Here is a 26,017-nt window from a genome sequence, read left to right on the forward strand (position 1 = left end):
TTCTCTCTCTGCCTTTTAGTTAGTTTGGCTAAGGATTTGTCTGTCTTACTGATTTTTCTCAAAGAATCAACTCTTGGTTTCATTGATATTTTTTATTGTTCTCTTTGTTTCTAATTTATTAATTTCAGTCCTGAGTTCGATTGTTTCCTGCCATCTACTCCTGTTGGGTGTGTTTGCTTCTTTCTTTCCTAGAGGTTCCAAATGTCCTGTTAAGTTCCCTGTATGAGATGTTTTCAATCTCTTTATGAAGGCACTTATTGCTATGAATTTTCCTCTTAGCATTGCTTTCATTGTTTCCCATAAGTTTGGGTATGTTGTGGCCTCATTTTCATTGAATTCTAGAAAGTCTTCAATTTATTTATTTATTTATTTATTTATTCCCTGAGTAGTGTCACTGAGTAGTGAGTTGCTCAGTTTCCATGAGTTCGTAGGCTTTCTGTTGTTTCTGCTGTTGCTGAAGTCCAACTTTAATCCATGGTGGTCTGATAAGATACAGGGGTGATTTCAGTTTTCTTGTATCTGTTGAGACTTGCTTTGTGTCGAAGTATATGATCAATTTCTGTGAGGTGCTGAGAAGAAGGTATATTCTTTTGTGTTTGGGTGAAATGTTCTGTAGCCATGTTAGGTCCATTTGATTTATAACATCTGTCCATTGGTGAGAGTGGGGTGTTGAAGTCTCCCACTAATAATGTGTAGGGTCAATGTGTGATTTAAGCTCTAGTAATATGTCTTTTATGAATGTGGGTGCCCTTGTACTTGAGGCATATATATCCAGAATTTAGACATTAACTTGGTGGAGTTTTCCTTTGATTAGTATGAAGAATCCTTTTCTGTATCTTTTAGTTAATTTTGCTTGGGAGTCTATTTTATTAGATATTAGAATGGCTACTCCAGCTGGATTCTCAGGTCCACTTGCTTAGAACACCTGTTCCAGCCCTTTACTCTGAGATAATGTCTGCCTTTGCTGCTGAGGTGTGTTTCTTGTGTGCAGCAGAAGGGTGAATCCTATTTTTGCATCCATTTTGTTGACCTGTATCTTTTTATTGGGGAATTGACCCCATTGATATTGAGAGATATTAATGACCAATGATTGTTGATTCTTGTAAATTTTTTATGGTTTTTCTTTTTTTTAAGATTTATTTATTCATTATTATGTATTCAGTGCTCTGACTGCATGTACACCTACAGGCCAGAAGAGGGAGTCAGATCACATTACAGATGATTGTGAGCCACCATGTGGTTGCTGGGAATTGAACTCAGGACCTCTGAAAGAGCAAGCAGTGCTCTTAATATCTGAACCATTCTCCAGCCCCCCCCCCTTTTTGTTTTTTGTTTTGTTTTCCAAGACAGAGTCTGTGTTAGCCTTGGCATCCTGGACTTCCTTTGTAGACCAGGCTGGCCTTGAACTCACAGCAATCCACCTGCCTCTGCCTGGGATTAAAGGCATGCCATCTGTGGTCTCTTAGAGGCTACAAGGCATCTGCCCAGGTCCTTCTGGCTTTTAAAGTCTCTGTTGAGAAGTCAGGCATAATGTTAATAGGTCTGACTTTATATGTTACTTGACCTTTTTTCCTTGCTGCTTTTAATATTTTTTAAGATTTATTTATTTATTATGTATACAGTGTTCTGCCTGCATTTACTCCTGAAGGCCAGAAGAGGGCATCAGTTCACTCTATAGATGGTTATGAGCCACCATGTGTAGTCAGTGCTCTTAACCTCTGAGCCATCCCTCCAGCCCCGCTTTTTGTTTGTTTGTTTTTGTTTTTGTTTTTCAACACAGGGTTTCTCTGTGTAGCCTTGACTGTCCTGGACTTGCTTTGTAGACCAGGCTGGCCTCGAACTTACAGTGATCCTCCTGCCTCTGCCTCCCGAGTGCTGGGATTAAAGGCGTATGCCACCACGCCCGCTCTGACCCACTTTTAATATTCTTTGTTCTGTAATTTAGTGTTTTGATTATTATGTAGCAGGAGGATTTTCTTTTCTGGTCTAATCTATTTGGTGTTCTATAAGCTTCTTGTATGTTTATAGGCATCTCATTCTTTAGGTTAGGGACGTTTTCTTCTATGATTATGTTGAGGCTGTTCTCTGAACCTTTGAGCTGGGAATGCTGGGAATCTTGTCCCTCTTCTACTCCTGTTATTCTTAGGTTTGGTCTTTTCATAGTGTCCCAGATTTCTTGGCTGTCTTGTGTTAGGAACTTTTCAGATTTAACATTTTCATTGACCAATGTATGGATTTCTTCTATTGTATCTTCTATGCCTGAGATTCACTCTTCTATCTCTTATAGCCGGTTGATGATACATGTTTCTGTTCTCTTCCCTAGGTTTTCCATCTCCAGGATTCCCTCTGTTTGTGTTTTCTTTTCTTTTTTCTTTTTAAGATTTATTTATTGATTATTATGTAAACAGTGCTGTCTGCATGTACACCTTCAGGCCAGAAAAGAGCATCAGATCACATTATCAATAGTTATGGGCCACCATATGGTTGCTGGGACTTGAACTCAGGACCTCAGGAAGAGCAGTCAGTGCGCTTAACCTCTGAGCCATCTCTCCAGCCTTGTTTGTGCTTTCTTTATTGCTTCTATTTCTATTTTCAGGTCTTGAACAGTCTTATTCATTTCCTTCACCTGTTTAATAGTATTTTCCTGTATTTCTTTAAGGGATGTGTTCATTTCTCTTTGAAGGTCTCTATCATCTTCATAAGATTGTGTTTCATCTGGGTTAGGAAATCCAGGGCTTGTTGTAGTGAGATGGCTGGGCTCTGGTGCTTTCATATTGCCCTGGCTGTTGTTAATGCTGTTTTTATGCTGCCTTTAGCCACCTAGGTTTTTGCAGTTATAGGGTTAAATGCTGATTTCTGAGTTTATCTTTGTTAGATGGGTGGGTTTTGTTTTTTGTTTTGTTTTTGTTTTTTAATGTTTTTTTTCTTGGCTTCTGTTTCCTCTCGGTCTATCATCCTGAGTGGCCTGGAGTTCTGGTAACTAGCTAGTCTTCAAGTCCTATAGGGTGTCTCCCCTGGGAGTTTTGTGACCTGCATTGGTCTCTTGGGGTTTGGGTGCTACCCTTGTCTGTGGAGTCCCTAGTACCAACATGTCCTGGGGTACCTGGTGCTGGTGGGCATCCAGGAAAGCAAGCTGGGTGGTGGGCTGGAAAATGGAGTCCAGGGGGTAGGGTGCAGTTAAAGTCTGACGGGTGTGTTTTAGGGTAATGTGGCAGGCAAGAGCTTAGTGCAGAGGAGTCTTCCCTGTGTGTCTATGGTGAGTGCAGGCAGAGTTGTGGGCCAGGAAATGGAGTCAGGGTATGGGGTACAATTTGCTGCTGTTGAAGATGCTTTCGAGGGATTTGGCAGGCAGGGGCTTGTGGGGAGGTGTGGCTTACCTGCTGTCCCTGGTGCCCCCTGCCTCCAAGAAAGCAGGCAGGGTTGTGGGGTGGGAAATAGGGCCCAGGGTATGGGGTGCAGTTTATTGCTGTTGGGGGTGCTTTCAGGGGAGGTGGTAGGCGGGGGGCTAGGGGAAGGGAGCGGTTTACCTAGTGTCCATGGGTCTGGCAGTCCTCCGGGAAAGCAGGCAAAGTCGTTGGGCAGGAAGTGAAACACAGGGTATGTGCTGCAGTTTACCACTGTTGGGTGGTGTACTGATAAATCTTTTATTGCATTTTATTTATTTTGTGTGTGAAGGTCAGAGAAAAACTTATAGGAGTTGCTTCTTTGCTTCCACCAACTGGATCCCAGGGATTGAATTCAGTTGTCACTCAAGACTTCAAGCTCTTTGCCTTCTAAGCTCTTTTTAGTCCCCATTGCATTTTCTCCTTATCACATTTGTTCTCTGTAAAAATGTCGGATAAAAACACCTGGGCAGTGGCAGTACATGCCTTTAACCCCAACACTCCGGAGGCAGAGGCAGGTGGATCTCTGAGTTCAAGGCCCGCCTGGCCTACAGCGGGAAGTCCAGGGCAGCCAGAGCTATACAGGGAAACTGCCTTGGAAAAAGGGGGTAAGAACAGTCAGAAAAAACTATCTATTTTCCCAGTACCATTTTTGTTCATTTTCACTTAAGTGCACACAGTATGACTTCAAGCCAACAGTAGCTTGGCTTCTACACTATCATCTTGCTGTCTGGTTCCACTTGTAGTAACACGTAGGAAGTGGTGTGTGACTCAGCCATTACTCTGTACTCTCTGGAAATAACAAATGTGTCATAATTATCTGTGACCAGATATAAATGGAAAGAGTTCGGCTTGGTTTTTCTCTTTCTTTCTTTCTTTCTTTCTTTCTTTCTTTTTTTTTTCTTTCTAAATGTCTGCCTGAATTCAACATGTGTTCTTTGCTGCCTCTGTCCTTGGCAGGCTCCATCTGGCTCCTCCACATTCTTAACTGTGAACTGGTAAAGACTTATCTCACTGAAATATATTAATAGACCCGCTGGGTGTGGCAGTGCATGCTTACAATCCCAGCACTTGCAAGGTAGAGGTAGGAGGATTGTAAATTTGAGGACAGCCTATATAACAAGACCCTGTGTCAAAGAAATAATTAGCTAGCCTTCTAGTGGGATCTGGGGATGTAGCTTAGGAAAAGAGTGTTTACCTAACATGCCATGCTGTGGGGTTCCATCTGCAGTACCAACCCAGGAAAAAAAATCAACAAAAGTATTTCAAACAAAAGTATCTCAGCCAGGCACGGTGGTACATGCCTATCATCCCAGTACTCGGGAGGCAGAGACAAGAGGATCTCTGTCAGTTTGAGGCCAGCCTGGTCTACAAAAAGAGTCCAGGACAGCTAAGACTACACAGAGAAACCCTGTCTCAGAAAAAACAAACACAAAAACTCATATGAGTAACATTCTTTTTTCTTCTTCTTCTTTTTGGTCTCTTTTTGAGACAGGGTTTCTCTGTGTAGCCTTGGCTGTCCTGGGCTCACTTTGTAGACCACACTGGCCCCGTACTCACAGCAATCCACCTGCCTCTGCCTCCCGAGTGCTCGGATTAAAGGCATGCGCCACCACGCCCAGCATGAGTAACATTCTTTAACTTTTGTTATTTAATACTTTAAGGCCATATTGCCTACTGGCCACATGCATAGCCTTACATAGCATTGTTCAAAATACTTGGATACATTCCTAAACCCTAAAGTAATACTGTTGTTTGCCACTATTTCTATGAGCATTGTCTTCTAGTTAAGTTCATGAATTTGAAACGTGTGTTTCACCTAAATCCCCTTGAGCCGTGGCTGTGGCTCTGTGGCAGGGCCCTGGCTCAGCATGGATGAGCACTTCAGCTCCATCTCCAGCACGGCAAACATTTTTTAATTTTAATAATAAATTCCTTATTATTGCACCTTTAAGAGTCTAACTCATTCAGATTAAGTCACATGGCTGTAAAGATATGAATTTCTTTCTGAGATGTTGGCTCCTAACCTGAAAGGAGAAAGGAAAAGATTTTGGCGCAACACGCGGCACACAGCTTCCTGTCGGGGCTTGCACTCCGTTCTGCTCCGTTTGAATCTGGCTTGTGCTTCCTCGGCTCTTCCCTCAAATGCTCTCTGTGCCTTTCTCCTTCTCAAGTATAATTCATGGAGAAGCAGGTTAGAGGATGTAGGGTAGAACAGCACAGACGCAGAACGTTTTCAAACCTGAAGTAAATAATTGCTCTACTGGGGAGTAAACATCTGGATTGAACCGAAAGGCAGTTTTGTGTCCTGTTTCAGGGTATGCCTTGGCAGCTTGCACAATCACGGCTAAGGTGTGTTTCAGTCAGTCTTTAAAACCAAGGACTCAGGGGTTACCACTGGGAGGCCGGCTTCGGAATTCCACACACCATGAGGGAAAAGAATAAATAGGTCAGGGGTTCCCGTCCTACCACTGTGAATAGCCCATTTCATTGAACCTGTCTGCGGTGGCAGAAACCACACAGGAGTATGGACAGTGGGAACCCATGGGAGGTGGGCGGAGCCGGCAAGGCAGAGTGCGGGAGTTCAGAGAGCTGTGCTTAGCACACTGCGCATTGCTCTGAGACCCACATTTGAGTGGGGCTGCGGAAACACAGTTCAAGAAGGGTCATGTTAGAAAGAAATGTGACCACTTTGCTTTCCAACGGAATTCTTCTGATGAGTTTCAGCCAAAATATTTTTAGATTTCCCCCTACTAAAAAGATCTTACTTGCCAAGAACTGAGTGCTTAGTTTTCAGATAATTGAAGTGTATTTTGTTTGTTTTTTTAAATCTCCAACTAGGAATCGTTTAGAGTTCAAAATAGATATAAAAGTAACTCTGAATGTCTCAGTATCTGAAATGACGTAGTAATTTAGTTATACTCATGGCCAGGTTGCAGCCTTCTCTTGTTTTAAAAAAAAAAAAAAGTCTGGGTTTTTTTGGGGGGTGGGTTATATGGACTTTTGGAAATTTTTGATAGCATCACCAGGATGGGAAGCTGATGAACATGGTGGGGAAAAAACAAAACAAACAAACCCAAATACTGGGGACTATTCTGCCACAACGCTACTTTATCCAGCACATTGTCTGGACCTTCTTAGATTCGCAGAGCTTAAGGGATAAAATCTATTCCTGTTCCTGATGGCCTAGGACTCCTCCAGGTATGTTTTCTCTGGGGGGGGGGTTGGTTTTTTGAGACAGGGTCTCTCTGGCCTTGGCTGTCCTAGACTCAATTTGTAGACCAGGCTGGCTTCAAACTCACAGCGATCCACCTGCCTCTGCCTCCTGAGTGCTGGGATTAAAGGCGTGCGCCACCACGCCTGGCTCCAGGTATGTTTGATAGGCGATTCTCTGTGCCCACCACACCCAGGGTTTAGACAGCTCTGGTCCATGGCAGCTTTCAGCTTGTAGCCCATGAGTCTGTTTATCTGGGACACTGTGGGGAGAAGAGGGAGGCTGCCTGTTCTTTGCTTTTAGAAAGACCTGTGGCACCACATAAAGTTGACCCAGAAGAGAACACAGCCCAGAGACATAAGAACACAAGCCATCCAGGAGCAAAGTAGAGGAGTCTCTCCTGAGAGACCTAGCCAGTGCACAGTACATGACTTTTTATCATGGGTGTGACACATAGGTGAGAGGTCTCCCACCATGAACTGGCTGGCTAGGGTTAGGTGAGATTAGGAGGCCCAGTGCCAGTGAGCTCACTCTTACACATGGAACACCCAAGACTGGATTTCTGAGATGCAAGATGAGAGAGGAGCAGGGCTGGCCTGGCAAGTCTGAGAAGCAGATGGCTGCACATGTTCCTGAAAGTGTGCCTGAATCACTCGTGCACTAGTGACAGCTGAAGCCATGGACTCTGTGCTCATTTTCTCCTTTCCCTCATTCTACCAGGGTCTTAGTGTGCCATCCGTTCTCATCCACAGCTGTTCAGCTTGCCATAAACATTCCTTGGGTCTAGCTGCTGACCTAAAAGCAATCCACCATTTTGTTGTGGTTTCATATGGCAGTGGCAGTCATTCCAAATGATTCCTGTTTTCCTACACACACACACACACACACACACACACACACACACACACACACACTTTTAATTTTTTGGTTTTTCAAGACAGGGTTTCTCTGTGTAGCCTTGGCTATCCTGGAACTCACTCTGTAGATCAGGCTGGCCTCAAATTCATAGTGATCTGCCTGCCTCTGCCTCCCAAGTGCTGGGATTAAAGGCGTGCGCCACCACGCCCAGCCTTTCCTTCTTATATTAACAAGACCTGTGTGGTTTCTAAGGCAGGTAGGTTGGCAGAGAGGGTCGTGTCTGCCTATATCAGAGGAAAAGCTTTAGCACGTGCCCCAACCATAAGACAGCTGGCCTTGCAGACCAGGTGCTCGCCCTGCTGCTTTCTGGAGGGAGGAACCTCTGATTCAGGGACTCTGTGTCATCCCAGGAGATCTGAGGCGGAACGCTGCCACTGCTGCAGTTTCCCCTGGTGCTGCTGATATTTTCCACAACAAATATATGAGCTAAAAATGAGAAAAAGAGGATGCTTTTTCTCTGTGATTATCAGATAATCAGATTACTCTGGGGATTAGATAAAAATAAATCCTCTGTTCCTATAATTAGTTACTGTGATGACTGAGCTAATCTTTTGTAAGATAATTTCAAAGTTAAATCACAGGGCGGGAGAAATGGCTTGGTCAGTAAGAGTGGATACAGGCACTACCCTTGTGAGAACATGAGTTTTTCTTAGTACCAGCTGTCAGGTGGCTCATGACCACCTGTAACTACAGATCTGACACCTTCTGGCCTCCAGGCATGCGCGTGTGCGCACACACGCACACGCACACACACACACACACACACAAACACATAAAAACCAAAGTCAGTTTTGGAAAGTTAAATCAGGTATATAAGACTTGGCTGAGGGAACGTGTAAAATAGAAAGACGAGGGTGACTCCAAAAACAGAATAGGTGTCCTTAGGCCAGGAGGACATTAGATAGTTCACATGTCCCCCTGCACCTTCCCTGGGGATCCATCTGACACTGCAATGGTCTTGGGTTTAGTATTTGAAGTCCCCGAGGGAAACTTTGTACCATTTGCTCCCACTGCTTTGTTTCTATTTGTGGCATCTTCCCATTATGTGTCTGGCTTTGTTCACAGGCCATGTCCTCATAGAGATTTCCGGCACCCACAAGAAGCTCAATGAGACGCTTGAGGAAAACGTAAGCAGACGATCGTTATGTTTTAAGAATGTATTTTATATACTATTGCCTAAAACTCAAATACAATATACATTTTTACATTTTTTTTCATTTTTGTCAATAGTTCAAAAAATTCCATAAAGAGATTATCCATGAGCTAGAGAAGAAGACGGAACTTGACGTCAAGTATATGAACGTGAGTGCACTCTTCATCCACCCTGGCTCGGGGGAGCATGTGTGCGCGCACGTGTGTGTGTGTGTGTGTGTGTGTGTGTGTGTGTGTGTGTGTGTGTCTGGGGATGGAACCCGGGGCCTGACGTATGCTAGGCAGGCACTCTACCACTGAGCTACTTCCCTAGCCCTTTAGAACTGTGTGTATATTCACCAAAGCACTACCTGGTGTCTAAAAACCTTTGAGAAAAAAAGAGAATTAAAAAGAAAAGGCATATTTATCTTTAGAGAGCTGGTCATAAGCAGAAACATTAGAACTATCAACTCCTAAGAATTCAGGTTGGGTGGAGGGGGTCTTCTGGGGTATAGATGGGGAAATGGTATGGACTGGCACTGTTTATGTTTGTTTGGGGGGGATGTTTGTTTGTTTGTTGGAGACGAGGTTTCTCTGTGTAGCCCTGGCTGTCCTGGATTCACTTTGTAGACCAGGCTGGCCTCGAACTCACAGTGATCCACCTGCCTCCCAAGCGCTGGGATTACAGGCGTGCGCCACCATGCCCCAGTGTGAGCAAAAGTGAGTCCATGGCAGCTTGTACAGTGCCCCAGAACAACAACACTTAACTTACAGGCTACTCTTAAAAGATACCAAGCAGAACACAGGAATAAATTAGATTCTTTGGAGAAATCTCAAGCAGAGTTGAAGAAGATCAGAAGAAAAAGTCAAGGAGGACGAAATGCACTCAAATATGAACACAAAGAAATTGAGGTGAGCTTTTCAGCAATATTTTTCTTGGTCAGTCATGTATGTACAGTTTAAGGGGAGGCTCGCCTCAGTCAGCTGTACCCTATCAGCTCCTTTCTGTGCTACTGCTGAGGTGAAATCTAAGCATTCCAAGCTGAGCGTGGTAGCACGTGCCAGTAATTCCAGCTCTCTTAAGGCTGAGATGTAAAGGTCTTAAGTTCTAGGCTAGCCTGTGCTACATAATAAGATCCTGTCTCAAAGAATAGAAAACAAAGGTTTCCAGAGTTTCCAGAGCAGGATTTTCCAGAGTTACGGTAACAGCACACGGTACTTACTGCCACCTCCCCTTAGCTCAGGGAAAAGAAGGAGACCTTTGTGATTCGCATGAGTCTTCCCTCCTGTTTGTCTGAGATAGGATCTCACTGTGTGGGCCTGGCTAGCCTGAAACACTCTGTGTAAACCAGCCTGGCCTAGAACTCACAGAGGTCTGCCTGTTTCTGCCTCTTAAGTACCGCTGTTAAAGGTGTGCACCACCACACTTGGCCCGACCGTACTCATTTTACCATGGGAGAATGCGGCTCAGGCTAAGTCCTAAGATTGGTACCTGGGACTGTGATCCAACCGGAAACTTTCTGGTCCCAGTGTAGTTTGCAGTAGAGGAGAAGTCTTCCCTAGAGGATGCCTTATGACAGCTGCTCAGAGGGCACCTTCTCTGCATGTGAGTCAGCAACTTAAGGATGACGGTGTCTGCTCGGGCCAGGTTACAAGGCTTCTGTCCAGTGTTTATCTGCATTGAGAGTCTCTCCATAATCAAGCTGAGCTGGGCGGGAAGATGGCAGGCGGCAGGTGTCGTGCCGTGCGGCCACCGGATGCCTCCCGTCACGCTTCTTAACCATTCCTTTTCATAGTACGTGGAGACGGTTACTTCTCGCCAGAGTGAAATCCAGAAGTTCATTGCAGACGGCTGCAAAGAAGCCCTGCTTGAGGAAAAGAGGCGCTTCTGCTTCCTGGTGGACAAGCACTGTAGCTTTGCCAACCACATACACCACTATCACCTGCAGGTGAGCGCGCGGCGGGGGGCACCGAGGGCAGTGATGGCTTTAGCTTGTACTCGGGAGTCCTTGCAGTGCTGCTCCCTTCAGACCTGCACAGTATAGAGCGCTGGGATTTTACAGAAATACAGGTGGAACGGAGGATCAAATGCCCACTGTCACTAATTTAATAGTTTATCCAAATTTAAAATCCCTTGTTTAAAAAAACACACACATTTGGGGCTGCAGTTGTGACTCGGTTGATAGAGTGCTTGCCCAGCAGGCCCTGGATTTGATCCCGAGCACACTATATAAACTGGGTATAGTGGTGAACACCAGCAGTCCCCAGGAAGTGAGGCCAGGAGGATCAGAAGATCAAAGTCAGCCTAAGCTACCTAGTGAGTTTGAGGCCAACCTGGGCTGTGTCTCAAAAAAACAAAGCAAAAAGACACAGTCAGCTTTGTATAGACGCCGATGGATCCTGGGTGTCACTGTCTTGACTAGGCCCAGTCACTGGGTGGTTCTAGACAACCATGGATCTGTAGCACTGGCTGCCCGAGACATGGCGGCAGACACCCCCCCACCCCATCAAGGAGTGAGTTTTGTTACTTTCTACTCCTGTTTATACTGCTCACTCATGATCACCCCAACCAAATGGCCGGCTTAGCTCCCTCCTCCTAACAGATGCAGCTGTGAGGTTAGAGCCCAGGAGCAATGACACGGCGTGTTAAATTTCCCTTCCTCCTTTTTTTTTTTTTTTTTTTTTTTTTTGTCCTTTTAATGCTCTCGGGCCTATGTAAGCATTCCACACTAGCATGACTGAGGTCCAGCATTCACTGCTGTTCATAAGCCAGTGATTTAAGGGCGTGTTCTGAAACAGGAGAAGTTCCAAAGGAGCTCGACTGTAAAGCCAGCTCCTTCTCAAGGGGAGAAAACCCTGCCCTTGTGGGTGCGTGTGTCACAAATTCGACAGGAGTTGTGTAATTTGAAGGACATGCAGCTTCCTAATTCAAATTAGATGCATGTGTGGACGCCTACAGTACATGTACAGGGATTAGAACAGTGCTGAACGGGGTTAGAAGCATGCATTCTTCCATGATAGAGACCGCCTGCTGTGGCAGAGTGACAGGGTCACAGCTGTGGGGGGGGCAGGGGGGGGGATAGAAGCAACCTTGATTCCATCCTATGGCAGTGCCCCCACAGTGCCAGGAGGTAACCTGGGCTATTTTTAGAATGTTCTAGTTACTGACAAGGTCTTTCTTAGATCCAACCTTGGGTCCCAGTAGTATTTTGTAGAGCAGTATAGACCAATCCTGCTTTTTTTTTGTACCAGAAGCATCATCTTCAGCTCTCTGAAAGCTGCCCCTGCTGCAGTCAGAGCATCCTGGTCCTTCCTCTAGCTAGCGTTAGCAAGTAGTCCTCTGTGTGCCACTCCCCAGCTTGTCAGGGTCACAAGTATTGCAAGTTTGAAAAAGAATAAGTAATGTTGTTGCCATGCAAATTAGCTTCAGAGAGGGAACCCTACTTCCATTTCCAACCAGAGTGCTGCCCTGGAAAGGGGGTTTATGGGAAGGTTTTGGGAGCCTCTGAGAGTCCCACTGCAGGAGTAGAGCCAGAGAGGCTCATGGGAGCAGGACCGGCCCCTCAGCTTCAGCCTCCAGAGTTTCAGTGTCTCACTCTGCCCTTTTGTCTCTCCTTTGTGCTGCCAGCCAACTATTGTGCTGAGCCTTTAGGCTGTGACAGGAGGCTTCCTTAGCACACACACCCCTGCCTGCCCCCTCCCACCCCACCTCTCCACCTGTAGCCTCTTTCCCACAGGTGGACTTCCTGGAACACAGATTCATTTGCCTAACACTTTCAGTCTTGAGCCTCTTACCACAATAGAGGTAGGTTTTAGGACTGTTGAGAGATGGTGATTGTCATTTCTAGGGACATCTGGAAAATGAAACAATCACAGCGGTTGCTTGGCTCTTCTTCCCTTTTAGCTTTTGAATGGTTTTTGCTTGTTTGTTTGGTTGGTTTTTTTTAGATGTACATAAGCATGCACACATCTCATGCATACTAAACATGTATTCTGCCTCTGAGCTACTCCCAGCCCCAGCAGATTCTTAATCATTATGGTCCTGCGTTAGCTGGATGTTCTGTATTCACGCTGAGGAAGCAGATACGTTCCGTTAGGTCCTGAGTCTGCCTCTTCAGCAGCTGAGACACAGTAGATGTTCATGGTTCCTTAAGCTGCTCACTCAATGAGACTCTGAGCCCCTATGCTCGGATAAATCCGTAATTTATCAATAGAGATGCTGTTTGAGGAGGCTTTCATCGGCTCTTCAAACAGTGTGCCTTTGTCTTTAATTTTGTTTCTTCTGGATTGACAGTCTGCAGAACTACTTAATTCCAAGCTTCCCCGGTGGCAGGAAACCTGTTGTGATGCCACAAAAGTACCAGAGAAAATCATGAACATGATAGAAGAGATAAAGACGCCCATGTCTACCCCAGTGTCCGGCACGCCACAGCCATCACCCATGATCGAGAGAAGCAAGATGGTAGGGATTGGTCCCCTTCTGCATGTGTCTTGACTGCCGGCCAGGCCTGGCCTTGGTGACAGACACCAGGAGCCCTCCCTTCCTAGTCCTAGGCGTTGTTTCCTGCCCTTTCCCCCTCTTCCTACAGAACTAGAATTGACTGTGCAAATGTTTGAGAGAACAGACTAGAAAACACTGGTGCCATTCAGTTCCTGGAAGACCGCAGCCGGAGGGTCATAAGTTTGAGGCCAGCCTAGACTACATAGTAAGGCCTTTTTCCAAAAGAGGAAGAAGCAAAATGATATGTCTGAGAATTACTTTAAAAATAATGCAGGCCTGGTTTGGGAATCTGGGTGAAGGCGTATATGAAAGAAGATTAGCCATACGTTGATTGTCAGCAAAGCTGTGTGCCAAACAGGTTAATATAATACATTCAAAATTCTTTCCAAAAAATGGTTTTGAATGTAGACTCCCGTAGCCAAGTAGCACTTAAGGGGGAGCCTGCCTAGACAGCTGTAATCCCAGCACTTGGGAGGCAGAGGCAGCAGCTCTCTCTGAGTTTGAGTACAGCCTGGTCTACACAGAGAGTTCCAGGACTACACAGTAAGATTCCTTCTCTAAGTAAATGAATACTTTTGAAATATTCACAACTAAGTAAGTGCAGTTTCTGCCATATGATAAGAAGCAATCCTGGAAATTTGTATTATTCTAATATTAGACTAATAATAATTTGTTTCTCCAGATTGGGAAAGACTATGACACCCTTTCTAAACATGTACCAAAGATGCCCCCAGCTCCTTCGGTCAAAGCCTATACCAGTCCTTTGATTGATATGTTCAATAACCCAGCAACAGCTGCACAGAGTTCAGAAAAAACAAACAACTCAACAAGTAAGAGATTTAGTCCCATTTCTTTTATAGAAATGTATTAAATTGTTCTTTCTATTTAAGTTTTTAAAGGCTTGTTTTTATTTATGTGTATGTGTGTGGTGTGAATATGTGCCTCATGTGTGCTAGTGCTCTTGGAAGCCAGGAGAAGGTGTTAGAGCCCCTGGAGATGGAGGTACAGGTGACTGTGAGCCACTCAGTATGGATGCTGAGGACTAAATCCAGGTCCTTTGCCAAAACAGGAAGTACTCTTAACCTCGGAGCCATCTCTCCAGCTCCCTTTTTACATTTTAAAAAATAATTTGTCAGACCGGAGAGATAGTGCCAGTTTGTTGCTGCTGCTGCTGCTGTTGTTTTGGTAAATGTATTATGAGGGAAAGGTAGACATGCAGGTATAGTGGATACATACGTACAGCCCTGGCCTTTAATAACTCATACCTCAAAGAAGAAAGGCTGGAGCTGAGACTGTAGCTCCATAGTAGGACATTTGTCTAGCACATGTGAAGCCGGGCGGGGGGGGGGGGGCAGGGAGAGGCAGGGGAGAGAGTGAGGGGGAGGGTCTGTATAAGGTCTAGTCTAAACCATAACACATTTGATATGTGACATGTTCTGTAGCCCTAATCTACCAGTAGATGACTACAAAGTAAATATTTTGTTGAGAAATATTTTAAGATTTTTTTTTTTAATGTTTTTTGAGACAGGGTTTCTCTGTGTAACAGTTCTGGCTATCCTGGACTCACTTTTGTAGACCAGGCTGGCCTCAAACTCACAGCGATCCGCCCGCCTCTGCCTCCCGAGTGCTGGGATTAAAAGCATGCGCCACCACGCCCGGCAAGATTTTTTTTTTTTATCATGTGCCTGTGTGGGGGTATATGCACATGAGCACAGTGCTTTATGGAGGCCAGTAGAGGCAGTTGTGAACTGCTTGCTGTGGATGCTTGGGACCTAATTCAAATCCTCTACAAGTTGAATACCTGCTCCTAACCACTGGGCTATCTCTCCAGCCTGAGAGGTGTTGTATTTAAAAATAAATAGGATAGAATGTGATAAATTAGCTTTACATAGTGTTCCAGATCTGATAGTTCCTTCAGTACAAATCTGGTGTTTTGTGCCCTGGAGATCATAGCATTCAGCTGTAGGGGGAGGTGAGACATTGTGGCAAGAGATTTCTATAAAGACAACCGGGATTGCTCAGCAAGGGAAAAGAATATCTTGTAGTTATTTGCTTTTGAAGAAAGGTAAAGTATTAATCCTTTCAAATAACTCTGGTTCTTTCTGGTAAAAGCAAAGTGAAAATTTCTGGCAGATTCAGTATTTGAAGTAATTAGAGACATGCTAAAGAATGGCAAAGCTTGTAATTGTTATGAAGATGCAGTTAGATAAAGCAGGTATCTTAAAGCCCCATGCCAGTTTCCTATTTCCTGGAATGGCACATATCAGCTTGTGTCTAAACTATAGTGATATAATGTAGGCCCGAGTGTAGGGCCTGTGGACTCAGCTGTCCCCAGTGGATACAGCTGCTGCCGTTTGTCGTTTGTGGTCTGGACCAGCCTTGGAATTCTTTTGGGCTCAATCCCCTGTCTGTCAGTGTCAGCATCATGGGGCCTTCCCCTGGAGGCTGGCAGGTAGCTGTACAGCGCTGAGGTTCTGGACAAGCAGATACCTAATAAGTTCTCAGCAAAGGAAACTCCAGAGCACCCACGCTGAGGTGAGAAGCCAGAGCAGCAGCGTTTCCAGCTCACTCCTTTTTCTTGTAACACCAGAGAAAGGCAGTGGGTCTAAGCTGTCACCTCAGCTGCCTCCATGCTCCAAACTGAAAGAGCAGCAAAATGTAGACACTTCACCTGTGAAGGGAGCGGCCTGGCTGCCATGATGTAGGTGAGCCTGGCCGTCTCTCGCAGGCGCTCTTAGCTGCAGGGCTCCCCTGCCCTCTGTGACGGATAACCTCCAGGCTGAGGCGTGTCAGTCCCCTCCGCACGGGCAATGTGGAAAGTCTGGAAGCAGGCCTCCATAAAAGGGTTGTGGAACTCGCCTGCCGGGCATCCTTTGGATCCTGACAAGCATTCCCTTGCCCACTTCAGCAGACACGTCAGAAGACCCCAGTTTGCAGAGATCAGTGTCTGTCGCAACTGGACTGAACCTGATGAAGAGGCAGAAAGTGAAGACCATCTTCCCTCACACCGCTGGCAACAATAAGACCTTGCTCAGCTTCGCCCAGGGGGACATCATCACATTGCTCATCCCTGAGGAGAAGGACGGCTGGCTGTATGGGGAGCATGACGCCTCCAAAGCGTAAGTGGGCACAGACTAACCCGCATCAAATGGCCCTCACCTCCGAGAGCTGCTGCCTTTCCTATACTTTGGGGGGGGGGGTTGGGGGTTGTTTTGTTGTTGTTGTTGTCCTTTTGTTTGTTTGTTTTTCCGACACAGGAATAGCCCTCACTGTCCTGGACTCACTTTGTAAACCAGGCTCAGCCTCCCGAGTGCAGGGATCCCAAGCCTGAGCCACCGCGCCGGGCGCCCTTTATACTTCCTTATTTTGGGGCAGCTGCTGTTATTACACCCGGAGCGGTTTTGTGCATGTAAATAGGTGAACTTGGTACAAGAATAGATATGATCAGATCATAGTATGTCACTGGTGGCAAAAGGCTTAAATGTTACTAATACTTATTGTGTATGTAAATACATGTGTGTGTATGCCATGTGGGGGTAGAAGGACAACTCCCAAGCTCTGTTCTCTCCTTCCAGCATGTTGACTCCCAAGATCATCAAGGTATTATTGGGAGGTGTGTATGTGTCTGTATGTATGTATATATATGTGTGTGTATGTGTCTCTGTGTCTCTGTGTGTGTGTGTGTGTGTGTGTGTGTGTGTGTGTAGCAGATACTTGAGAAGGCCTGCATTTCATTCAGCCCCTTTGTGACTGGCTAGCCTGCCTGAGCTGTCATCAGGGTATCCCCAAGTGCGAGTACTGCTTATGTGCCTACCTCAGGCATCACAGATGGGTCTCTCTTCTTTATCTTCACCTTCAGGAGGGGCTGGTTCCCCTCATCATATACGAAGCTGCTGGAAGAACATACGAAGGAAGCAAAGTCTATCCCTACACCAAGGTAGGTCATGTGGCCCAGCTCCGCCAGCCACTGAAACCTTGCCTTGACCCTAATGTCCTCAGACAACATTAGAGTTACAGTGCAGATGTGTAGCCACCCTGGGATTAACGTTCGGCACTTGTGTGACGCCCGGCCCACCAACTCCCCACCCCTCCCTGTGCCCACCAGTTGCAGCACTAAATCCACAGCGCACATTCACTGCTTCTTATCAGCAGCCGGTGACCCTGTGCAGCACTCTGGCGCGTCCTTTTTCTCTTCACCACAGAGACATTTGTGCTTCTCAGGGTCCAGCCTCGATCCTCTATTATCTATGTCCCCTGAGCTATTTCATCTACCTTTTTTTTTTTTTTTTTTTACATTTTATTTATTTATTTCGGTGGGGGAGAGAGCAGATGCCACAGCACACGTGCAGAAGTCAGAAGGCAACCTGCAGGAATCTTTCCTTCCATCATGTGGGCTCCTGGGCTCAAACTCAAGTCATCAGGCTTGGCAGCAGGAGCTCTTTCCCACTGAGCAACTCACCAGCTATATTCATTTACCTTTATACTTGCAACTGCACCAGGAGACCTCCTCTGTCACCTACATGCTGATAGTCCCCAGTTCTTCAGTCCAGTCTAGGTTGTGACCATAAAAAAATAGCCATCCTGGAAAGATGGCTCAGGGTTTAAGAATGCAATCTGCTATTGTAGAGCACTCAAGTTCAGTGCTGTCAGTCAGGTGGTAAAACATACATTTCAAATCTTAAAAAAGAAAAAAAAACAGCATATATGTATATACATATACAACATATACATATGTGTACATATACATATATGTTGTTTTAAATGAAAATCCCACTCATTCTATTTTACCAATAGAGACTCAGGAGCCAGATGCTGAGGTGAAAACCTGCTAGCTCAGAGAGGCAGAGAGAAAGAACCCAGCTGATCTTCCTACTCAACTCACGTCCCAATGGAGAAGGGCTAAAAGCTTAGCTGACAGACCAGGAGGAAAAGGCCAAACAAGAACAAGGTCAAAGGCTTGCTAACTCAAAGCTTAAAATGCCAAAGGCCAAGGAGCTGAGGAGCTCAAGAGCTGAAGAGGTGAAAGCTAAAAGCCAGGCTGGAAGATGGCTCAGCGGTTAAGGGCACTGCCTGCTCTTTCCGAGGTCCTGAGTTCAGTTCCTTGCAACTACATGGTGGCTCACAACCATCTATAATGTGATCTGATGCCCTCTTCTGGCCTGCAGATGTACATGCAGATAGAGCACATGTAAAATAAAATAAATAAGTAAATATTGCTTGGGCAGTGGTGGTGCATGCCTGTAATCCCAGCACTCAGGAGGCAGAGGCAGGCGGATCTCTGTGAGTTCGAGGCCAGCCTGGTCTACAAAGTGAGCCCAGGAAAGCCAAGACTACACAGAGAAACCCTGTCTCAAAAAAACAAAACAAAACAAAAAGCCCAAGAGCTATAGAGCGCCTTCTACACACTGTGTTAAATACCCAACTCAAAGTCCCTCCTGCTCTTTAATCCCTGTCAGCTGGCTTCATGTTCCACCTCTTGACCTAGGGCTAACTTTATTAAACTCGGTATACAGAAAGCTCTTGGTTTAAAGGTGTGTGGAAGGGCTCAGCTGTACCAAACAAAGCACAGTTTTTTTTAAAAAAGAGATTATTTATTATTATGTATACAGTGGTCTGTCTACATATACACCTGCAGGCCAGAAGAGGGCACCAGATCTCATTATAGATGGTTGTGAGCCACCATGTGGTTGCTGGGAATTGAACTCAGGACCTCTGGAGGAACAGTCAGTGCTCTTAACCTCTGAGCCATCTCTCCAGCCCCTAAAGCACAGGTTTTTACAGTTCACAATCTCAGAGATCACAATAGGATCAAATATTTTGCAAAACACACATGCACACACACAAACACACGCACGCGTGCACACGCGCACACACATGCACACACACGCACACACATGCACACACACGCGCACACACACGCACATCTTAGAGATAGTCCCAAATACTTTAAATTGCAACTGTATAAGATAGGGCTCTACTTTAAAACCGAGGAACAGGAAATTTTAAGAACTTGCTCACCAGATGTAGTGGTGCATGCCTTTAATTCCAGCACTAGAGAGGCAGAGGTAGACAGATCTCTGTGAGTCTGAGGCCAGCCTTGTCTCTAGAGTGAATTCCAGGACAGCCAGGGCTATATAGTGAGGCCCTGTCTCAAAAAAACAAAAACAAAAAATCCAGACTGGAACTCAGTCATAACCTGTCCAGGCTGAAGTGTGGATATTTATGGTCTTAGGTGTTTCTAGCTGGCTGCCCAGTGGACCCTCAGGAATAACAAGTCCACACTGAACTGGCCATCTTTACCATAAACTCCCTCATGCATACGACTCTCTGACCTTTGGACCCTCAAATGCCATGCTCAGCATCCCTCGGGCTCTCTCCTCAGAAAGCATCTCCATGTGTTCCTTTTTTTTTTTTTTTCTTTTTAAATCCCAGGTGCTAAATCATCCAGGCATTTGTTTTGTTTTAAGATTTCTTTATTTAAGTATACAGTGTTTCACCTGCATTTATACCTGCGGGCCAGAAGAGGGCACCAGATCTCATTACAGATGGTTGTGAGCCACCATGTAGCTGCTGGGAATTGAACTCAGGACCTTTGGAAGAGCAGGCAGTGCTCTTCACCTCTGAGCCATCTCTCCAGACCCCCATCTGTTCCTTATCTAGCAGAGTCTAAACATGCTGTTGTATCAAGAAGGAAAAACTGACTATTGGGGGAGTGGGTAAGAGTTGTTTTTTGAGACAGAGTCTCAATAAATAGCTAAAGGTAAACACAAATGTATATAAACACACACACACTTGAGCATAATAAACTACTATGCATGTGTGCAGTGCCGTGCTGTAACCCACTCTCCCTCACCTGTTTCTTTCATGTGTGTGGTTGTTTTGATTTCGTGTGTGTGTGTGTGCACCACATGCATGCACAGTGCCTTCAGAGGCTAGAAGAGGGCATCCCTGGACATGGACATATAGATAGTTGAGATCCACCATGTGGATGCCGGGAATCAGTGGGGGCCTCTGGAAGGGCAGCCTGTGCTCTTAACTGCTGAGCCGTCTCTCCAGCCCCACTTCATCTTTTTCTGTCAAGTCACTGTCACCCTAGCCCTTGGCCATGGGATGTTTGGGGTATAGGAGTGAGTCCAGGTGGTATGACCTTGTCTGACCTGGCTCCCTAACTTTTGGCTTTGAGCCCTGCCCCAGTGAGAAGCATCAGTACCGTGGACCTGACTGAGAAGAGCAGCGTGGTCATCCCTCCTCCTGACTACCTGGATTGCCTGTCCATGGGAGCCGCCTCAGACAGGAGGCCAGACGCTCCCAAGATGACTTCTACTTCTACCTTCAAAGCCCCGGTGTCCAGACCAGATGCCACAGCCACGTCTCCCGTGAGTGCTGACGAGAGGCCCTAGCTGGAGGGGCGGGCTCTGTTCACGGCTGACGGGGGATGCGGCCACTGGGTTCTCTTCTTCACAGACACATACTCTCCCAGCTCCTCAGCTCTGAGACCCCTTCTCTTTTTACTTTACCTTGTGTAGGACAGTTGACACCATTAGTTTTCTAGGTCTTGTTGGAACTTTCATGTCTCCTTGATTTTTTTGTCTTAGTCTTCTATGCTTTTAATCCTCTTCCTCTGCATTTTGTTCCTCTTCTGAAAAGGGAGTGGGGACTGAGCTTAAAAAACGGGGACTTTGTGCCGGCCAATGTGCAAACATTGTCTTTAGTCCTAAAGCACCCCTAAGAAGGAAAGTGGAGAGCTTGGGCTCCTAGCCACCTCCTTGCCCTTGGCAACTGCAGAGGGAGTGTCTACAGAGCCTCCTCACCCCCCCACCTCCCCACCCACCACCCATCCCCCACCACCACTCCCGGCACGCTGTGGGCTCTTGACAGACTAGTGAGGCCGCAGCTTCCTTGCAACTTAGACCCTAGTGAATGGAAACAGACAATAAAACAAAGAGGACAAAAGCCATGCTAAGAATGAAAACCCGGAAGGTACTAATGAACAGGGTGACATCCTGGGTGGGCGTGGCAGGTTAGAGTTCTTTAAAGTTCAGCATCCCATGATGGAGTGCTGAGAAAGGGGAAAAAAGAAAGCCATTCTGAGTGGGGGCTGCACCAAGGCCTCCAGGGCTCCCACTGAGAGCAGCATGCTGGCTGGAGAGTCAGGCCTCGCTGGGTCGCTGGGTCTAGGCTATAGGGAGGGGCAGGACCTTGTTGAGCCTGTTGAGAAGCAAGAGCAGCCTCCTAGACACGTTCCTGCATCAAGAGTCGGCCTTCTGGCCGGGCGTGGTGGCGCACGCCTTTAATCCCAGCACTGGGGAGGCAGAGGCAGGTGGATCGCTGTGAGTTCAAGGCCAGCCTGGTCTACAAAGTGAGTCCAGGACAGCCAAGATTATACAGAGAAACCCTGTCTCAAAAAACCAAAAAAAAAAAAAGAGTCGGCCTTCTGTCCCGAAGGACAGTGGGCATCATAGAGCAACAACATAAGTGGCTGTGGTCTCTCTGAAGTGACATTAAAGCTGTGACAGGAAAGAGCCACTGTGCAAAAGTCCCTCGGTGACGTTTATGAGGCAGAGAGCAGAAAGTTAAACGTTGTGTGTGATGCATGCACACAGGGAATGGAGCTAGGAGACATCTCGCTGTAGGTCAGGGGGACATCCTCCTGATTTTATCTTCAGTGAGTACACCAGAGGAGAAGATAGAGAAAAGGAAAATGGCCGAGGAGTCACGGTGCATCCAGGCATGGGAGCCTGGTGTGCATCCTCAGTGTCCAGTCTGAGGAGACTGAGACAGGAGAATTGCCATGAGTTCAAGACCAACTTGGGGCATGTAGTGAGTCTCAGGCCAACACAAGCTGCCGAACGAGATCTTGTCTCAAACACACAACTGCTGTCACCGCTTCAAGTCTAGCTTGTGTAGGGTTGGGCTCACACTGAAGCCCACAGAGCAGCGGTGGCTACAGGGCTTTTGTTAAAGACCAGAGTCTAAGTTTTGTCCCAGTCCCTTTGTAAAATCTAAAGTACCTAATAGCTACATCCTTATCTGAGGTACACTTGGGCCTAGGGGTGTAGGTTTGTGGTAGAGTACTTGAGTAGCATGCACAAGACCCTGGGTTTCATCCCTGGCACCACAAATGATGACGACGACGATGAGGATGATGATGATGATGATGATGATGATGATGATGGTGATAGCAGTAATCTAGGAGGCTAGGAATATAGCTCAGTGGTAGAGCAATTTGTGAGAAACCCTGCATTTGACACCCGACGCCATTCAAAAAAAATAAAAGTATGGATTTGGTTCAGTTCAGTTTTCTGAAAGCTAGAAAAATTATTAAATAAAAATTTTAGTAATACTCCTATTTCCAGGATATGATTAACATTTAGTTATAATTCTTTTGATAGATTTAGATAAATATAGGTGGGTGGATGGACGGATGGACAGATGGTAGATATTTTCACCTCCAGTCCCAGCCTGACACCCACACACAGTACAATGACAGCATTTGCTCCTGCCACACCAACTGAGCTGCTGCTCCTGGACCCTGCCTGGGCTCTGCTGTGAGCTGGCCTAGCTGAGTAGCTCAAGGGTGAAATGAGTTACAGGAGCATGGGAAATGGAGAAAAAGGGGAGCACAGAAGAATGGCAGCCACTTCCTGGGTCTTGCAGTGGATTGAGAAATATGGCCATAGAGTCTCTAGCGGTGGTTATCAGCAGAAGGAGGGAAAGGAGCTCGGAGCCCTGATGAGACACATTCCACTGCCTTCTCTGCTGTTTACCAAGGACCCGATAAGATGCTATTGCCTTGCTGATGCAAAGGATAACGGAAAATACCAGCTAGTAAAAAGCCGGAAATCACTAGAAATAATGAGGGTGCAGTTCAGTTGTTAGAGTGCTTGCTTAGCAGGACTAAGGCTGTGGGTTCCATCCCTAGCACACATAAACCCTGCATGGTGGTGCACACCTGTGATCCTAGCACTCAGGAGGACCAGGCATTCAAGGCCAGGGCCAGCCTTTGGCTATGTGAGACCCAATCTCAAACAAACAAACAAAACAACAATTGGCTTTCAAAACCCAAAGGCAGAAATACTTGAGAGTCCCTGCCCAGGCTTAAGGGACTCCTATCTGAATCCCATTAAGGATGGTTTGCTTTGCCTTATCTTAAAACAGAGGAGAAAAGCCAGGCATGGTGTCACCATGCCTTTAATCCCAGCACTCAGGGAAGCTGGGGTTCGAGGCCAGCCTGGTCTACAAAGTGAGTTCAGGACAGCCAAGGCTACACAGAGAAACCCTGTCTCTGGGGGAAAAGAAAAAACAGAGAAGACAGACCCCTGCAGAAACGCAAAGGGTTTCATGGTTCCAGGGTGAGGTTTGTATTCTGTTTTCACTGCTCGTAGAAAGGACAGACGCCTGTTGAATATTTCAAGATCCTACGCAAACCGCAGAGAATTACCACTCACACTGGTCCTTCCACTGGACAGGCCCCACATAAAATTGCTACCAGCTCAAATCAGGAGTCCTGGGAGCTCAGGTAGGGAAAGCAAAGGGGCCCCCGTACCACCACCAGCGAATTAGCACTGCGTCCCGGAGGGTAACGGAGGAGCAAGCGCAGTGGCCGTTTTTGGTTTGGTACTCTGTGGGGTTTTGTTGATTTAAATATTTTTTTATATTCTCATTCATAAGGTTTTTTTTTAATTTTACATTTTAAGGAGTGTTTGTCTGCATGTATGTATATGTACCATCATGCATGCCGGTGCCTGAAGGAAGTCCAGAGAAGGCATTAGATCCCCCGAAATCCGAGTTACAGATGGTTATGAAATACCATGCTAGTCCTGGGAACTGAAGTTGGGAAGTAGCAAGGGCTCTTAACTACTGAGCCGCCTCTCCTTGTTTTGGTTTTTGTTTTGTTTTGAGTTCAGGGCAGAACTCATAGCCTGCCCTGCCTTCTGCTTCCTGGAAGCTACACTACAGACATGTATCTCCACACCCAGGGAAACAGTTGTTCTTTTGAGTTTCAGGTGTCTTGCTGTGTAGGCAAGAGTGGCTTTTAGCTCAAACTCCTCCTGTCTTTACCTACGGAGTGCTGAGATCTCAGGCATACATTACCATGCTGAAACGGCAGCCATCTCTTTTAGGTGCTCCAGGTCCCCTAGGCTTTCTCGGCAGGACCCAGCACTGTGGGTAGCACAGCCCCTTACTCCTATGAAAGCGTCTTCCCGAGTCCTAAGCAATGAGCTTTGCTAAGTGGTTAAGCTGAGATCCACCTTGTAAGGGATCAAGCTCTTGGCCCTGTGCGTCTCCACAAAGACTTAAACAGTAGGCAGGGGACAGTAGAACAAAGAGCACGTGACCAGTGTGCGCACACATGTGCACCAGGCAGTCAGGAAACCCCCACTCTGCCCTGTTACCTTATAGACACTGGCAACCCCCCATTAATTGGCTCCCTTTCCAGTCGCAAGGCCACTGCCGCCCCGGTGTTTTGGAGGCAGACCACTCCACTCTCCTAGCGGCCTGCCTGGCCCCATTTGGGCACCGTGGCCTGAATCATCCCATGTTGTTCTATGTGCTCAGTGACCAGCATCTTACTAACTGCCAGGAGATGGCACAGGACGGGAAGCCGGCCCTGCCTACGTGCCATGGTAGCCCTGGCTGCAGGGGAAGGGAAGAGGGGAACGGGTTTAGGAGCAGTAGTCATTCCTGCTAGGAAGTGGGAGGGATGAACTGGGATGGGCAGAGAATCATGGGGTATTGTGAAGTCACCCTGAGGGACTGAGAGCTGCTGGAGGGGTAGGGCAAGGGAGTTAGGCTTCTGACAGTGTGCTCCAAGGCTAAGCTACACTTCAGGCCACTGCCAGCGCCACACAGCGGAGGGGCTACCTGAAAACGCCCAAGCAGATGGTCCTGGATCTTTGCTGCGGCATTAGGTCCCGAAACACCTGTTGGAAGTTGAAAACGCACCTCACCGCCTGACCTGTAAGGGAGCATACTGCCCAGTGCCAGAAGCTGTCTCAGCTCAGCGCTACACCCAGCATCCCATGGGAAAGGATTCCATCACAGATCACAGCCCAGGAAAAGAGGCCATCCAGAATTCGCAGTACAGTTTTTTCTTTTTTTAAGATTTATTTATTTATTTATTTATTTATTTATTTATTTATTTATTATGCATAGTGTTCTGCCTGCATGTAACACCTGCAGGCCAGAGGAGGGCACCAGATTTCATTGTAAATAATTGTGAGCCATCATGTGGTTGCTGGGAATTGAACTCAGGACCTTTGGAAGAGCAGGCAGTGCTCTTAACCTCTGAGCCATCTCTCCAGCCCACAGTACAGTTTTCTATTGAAAGCCATCACAGCAAAGCACCTCCAGTCAGGAATCTGCCTATGCCTGCTCTTCAAGTTAACACCTTATTAAAGGATAACATACATGTGCATGCACCAAACACACACAAGAATAACCATAAAGAGTACACATTTTTTCCCAGTTTTTAAAATCAGAGTCATATAGCCCACGCTATCCAAAATCTTGCTGTGTAGCCAAGAGCGGCCTTGAGTTTCTGACCCTCTTGCCTCTACCTCCCCAGGGCTGAGATTACAACTTGGCGCCACCATGGCCGGCTAATGCCGCGCTGGGAATGGAACCCAGGGCCTACTGCACGCTAACAAATGCTCTAGCAGCCGGACTGCAGCCTTAGATCTTTGTTTGGGAGTGGATGGGGGAATTGCGACAGGGTCTCACTGTGTGGCCCAGGCTAGCCTCAAACTCTTCTGTCCTAGCTTCCCAAGCGCTGGGCGTATGTGTGTTGGATACCAGACCTGGCCTTAACGTGAATTTCCTTGAAGTGATTGTAGAATCAGCAACAGATCAAGAAATAACATCCCCAGC

The 26,017-nt window shown here is 46.6% G+C and overlaps 1 protein-coding gene across 2 annotated transcripts in view; it reads left to right on the top strand.

Annotated features, from left to right (window-relative positions):
• The window catches only part of BAIAP2L1 (BAR/IMD domain containing adaptor protein 2 like 1), a 96,853-nt gene that overhangs the window by 66,634 nt on the left and 4,202 nt on the right, over positions 1-26,017 (top strand). The window contains exons 4-12 of one of the 2 annotated variants that reach the window (XM_084762517.1): positions 8,581-8,642; positions 8,746-8,817; positions 9,421-9,558; positions 10,443-10,595; positions 12,941-13,108; positions 13,830-13,977; positions 16,059-16,266; positions 17,007-17,084; positions 20,331-20,523. In XM_084762517.1, coding sequence (XP_084618643.1) covers positions 8,581-8,642; positions 8,746-8,817; positions 9,421-9,558; positions 10,443-10,595; positions 12,941-13,108; positions 13,830-13,977; positions 16,059-16,266; positions 17,007-17,084; positions 20,331-20,523 — 1,220 coding nt within the window. Of the gene's footprint in view, positions 1-8,580; positions 8,643-8,745; positions 8,818-9,420; positions 9,559-10,442; positions 10,596-12,940; positions 13,109-13,829; positions 13,978-16,055; positions 16,267-17,006; positions 17,085-20,330; positions 20,524-26,017 lie in introns of both variants that reach the window. The other variant, XM_084762516.1, reaches the window with a different exon arrangement.

Source organism: Acomys minous (genome assembly GCF_964271855.1).
Source record: "Acomys minous genome assembly, chromosome: 16".
Taxonomy (NCBI): domain Eukaryota; kingdom Metazoa; phylum Chordata; class Mammalia; order Rodentia; family Muridae; genus Acomys; species Acomys minous.